This window comes from Cynoglossus semilaevis, chromosome 12 (assembly GCF_000523025.1).
Source record: "Cynoglossus semilaevis isolate Cse_v1.0 chromosome 12, Cse_v1.0, whole genome shotgun sequence".
Classification (NCBI taxonomy): Eukaryota; Metazoa; Chordata; class Actinopteri; order Pleuronectiformes; family Cynoglossidae; genus Cynoglossus; species Cynoglossus semilaevis.
The window spans coordinates 5,611,213-5,614,027 of record NC_024318.1 but is presented as its reverse complement, the minus strand read 5'-3'; the positions used below and the strand labels follow the sequence as shown (position 1 = coordinate 5,614,027).

General features: G+C 40.0%; 1 protein-coding gene across 1 annotated transcript; it reads left to right on the top strand.

Moving 5' to 3' along the window:
* Positions 1 to 280: 280 nt before the first annotated feature.
* LOC103387156 (elongation of very long chain fatty acids protein 6-like) lies at positions 281 to 2,063 on the top strand. Its single transcript, XM_008321679.3, has 4 exons — positions 281 to 560; positions 984 to 1,115; positions 1,314 to 1,465; positions 1,569 to 2,063. Exons 1-4 carry the CDS (start codon positions 466 to 468, stop codon positions 2,015 to 2,017), a joined length of 828 nt encoding a protein of 275 aa, XP_008319901.1. The 5' UTR covers positions 281 to 465; the 3' UTR covers positions 2,018 to 2,063.
* Positions 2,064 to 2,815: the final 752 nt, after the last annotated feature.

Below are 2,815 nucleotides of genomic sequence, written 5' to 3'. Positions count from 1 at the left end.
TATATAGTGTAAACTGCTGCTGACACTCCCAGTGCATTGTGGTGTAATTACTGTCTTTCACAGGACATACAGGTTGTTACCCTGTCAAAATAAAAGTTCATTTTTAAAGTACGTGGTTGCAGCAAACGAATGAAAAGAAGAAAAATCGCACGTGTCCTGTGGATCTATTTTTCTTTTTATATAGTAAACTATGTGAGTAGCTTACTCGTATACAGTTACGTTTAAAGAATCAAGAAGTTCTGAGAGTTTTAACACGATGATCACGTGATCAGTTACGTCACTTCAGCTCACTATTACGTGCGCAGAGCGGCCAACAGCCCCATTCGCTGAAAACTTTTTATGCGGGACTGTCATAGCGTTTGACCGTAGGGTTGTATAGTTCGGATCGGAGCAGGTTAGGTTTGAGCGAAACTACGATTATTTTCATTTCATATCTGCAAGGTAGGAGAGACGGGCCGTTCATAAATGATGGTGCTGCATAAAGACACGTTTGTCCCGCCGATGGAGTTCGAGCGGCTTTTCGACCACAGAGAGACGCTGATGTGGATGCAGCAGAACTGGTGAGTTTATATATTATATATATTTTGCCGTGATCAGCGAAAAAGCTGCTGTTAAACAACGAATCCAAAGAAATACGTAAAAAATAAAAAAAAAAAATAAAAAAAAAGAGACAGAAGAAAGAAGTAAAGGCTCGTGGTTCCGGGGAACTGTCCTGTTGCGCAGCCACTCGGATGCTGCCTCCTCAAACAGTCATTCTATCTATGAGATATTTCTATGACACACCTTTCTTTTTACTCTATGACCTGCTATGACGGTATCTGTACTGTTTCTATTTATAATTTATGACTAATTATTTGTGTATTTTTGTATTTTGTATTTTTACTGTAGTTTGACAAATTGTAAGTCTCTTTGGATGAAAGCATGTGCTAAATGTATTGTAATGTAATTGTAATGTAATGGTTGATACATTTTGTCCTCCACAGGTGGTTGTCCATTCCCTTTGGTGTCCTCTATGTCGCCCTGGTGTTTTTTGGGGTGTACTACAGGAGGCAAAGACCCCAAATGGACCTTCGGGTGTGGCTGTTTCTCTGGTCCCTGATGCTGGCAGTGTTTAGGTAAGGACACACACACACACACACACACTGTCTAACAGCGACAGCGTTATATTTAATTGCAGAATATTTTAATAATAAAAACCTTAAACAGGGGGAGTCATCGTGCAATAAGCCGGTGTTACACTTCCAACATTGTAGTTTAGGTGTGATTTTACACTGTGTGTCAACCATGTCTTTGTGTTGTTGTTCTGTTGACAGCATTGCTGGAGCACTTCGTACTGTTCCCTACATGTTCCACGTTCTGCTCAGTGGTGGTTTCAGACGTTCCGTTTGTGACCAGAGGTTCTACACAGACCCCGTCAGCAGCTTCTGGGCCTACGCCTTCGTCCTGAGCAAAGCTCCAGAACTGGGTCGGTCTCTTGGTTCTTCAGAAAATACCATGATGGTTTTTAAGCAACTCTGAATTGTATATTAATGATATGTGGGTTCTTATTTTTTTGACGCCACCTTCAGGTGACACTGCCTTCAATGTGCTGAGGAAGAAGAAGCTGCTGTTCCTGCACTGGTTCCACCACATGACCACGCTGATTTATTCCTGGTACGGCTACAAAGAGATGGTGGCCGGTGGTGGGTGGTTCATGACCATGAACTTCACCATACACGCCTTCATGTACTCCTACTACACTCTGAGGGCCGCTGGTGTGCGTGTGCCTCGCGCGGTAAACGTGGTCATCACCAGCCTGCAGATCGCTCAAATGGTCATGGGTCTGTTTGTGTGTGTGCTGGTCTACAACTGGATGCCGCAGGGCGACTGCCCCTCCAGCGTAAGCAGCGTCGCGTGGGGGGGGTTCATGTATCTCAGCTACCTGCTGCTCTTTGTTCACTTCTTCTACAAAACCTACATACGTCCAACAAACGTCTCTCACTCAGGTGAAACGGCCAAGATTGAGAAAATTGAGTGAGAAAAGCTGAGATTCAGACTAGACCAAAAATATAAAATAAAATAAGTAAAAGCCCCACTTTATTTCTGATATTGGATCCAAAAAGTTCAAATTATTATTATTATTATTATTATTATTATAATTATTATAACACTGATACACCAGTGTTTTAAGTGAATGACTACTGTGTTGTGTTCCCTGGTCCAGAACACAGTAATCTAAATTTACCTCTCACAATCTTGCTTTAAAGGACCATAACTGTAAGAAAAAACACTGTATAATTGAGGTTCCCAATGAAAATGACTAAATTATTTTTATTTATTTTCACAAATGATGCAGGCGTCATCATTCCTTGCAGTTATTCCGCCTCCTTTCCGACTGGTCTTTAATATTGTGTAAACATGTGTAAACTTGAATGATTAAAAAAAAACTCCTTTTGTCTTTTAGTGTGGTCATAGTTATTTATTTTAAAAGTAAGAATGTTTAAATGCTACTGCCTGTTGTCTCTGGTCAGTGGTTCTTTGAAGAATAAGCTTTTAAAGCAAAGATTACTTCTTGTGGTTGCTGTGGTATGCAGGCTATGTGTGTGTGTAACTATGTTGATAGTTGTTGATGACATTCCCATAGGAATTGCCTACAGGGAATTTTGATCTTATTCTAGAGACTTTTCATTCCCCAGTATTGAAATGTCACTCTCTCACACATATTTAGTTAAAAAATATAGAATAGAAGTTAAAAAAAATTAAATATACAGTATATTTAAAAATAATAAACAATAACAAAGGCATGCATTTGTAGGAGAAAACAATTCTCTGATGA

Excerpts from the sequence above, each read along its gene's own strand:
- LOC103387156 (XM_008321679.3), top strand. The coding sequence starts at position 466 with ATGATGGTGCTGCATAAAGACACGTTTGTCCCGCCGATGGAGTTCGAG. Across the intron at positions 561-983 it reads ATGTGGATGCAGCAGAACTG|GTGGTTGTCCATTCCCTTTG; the intron begins GTGAGTTTATAT and ends TGTCCTCCACAG. Across the intron at positions 1,466-1,568 it reads GAGCAAAGCTCCAGAACTGG|GTGACACTGCCTTCAATGTG; the intron begins GTCGGTCTCTTG and ends CGCCACCTTCAG.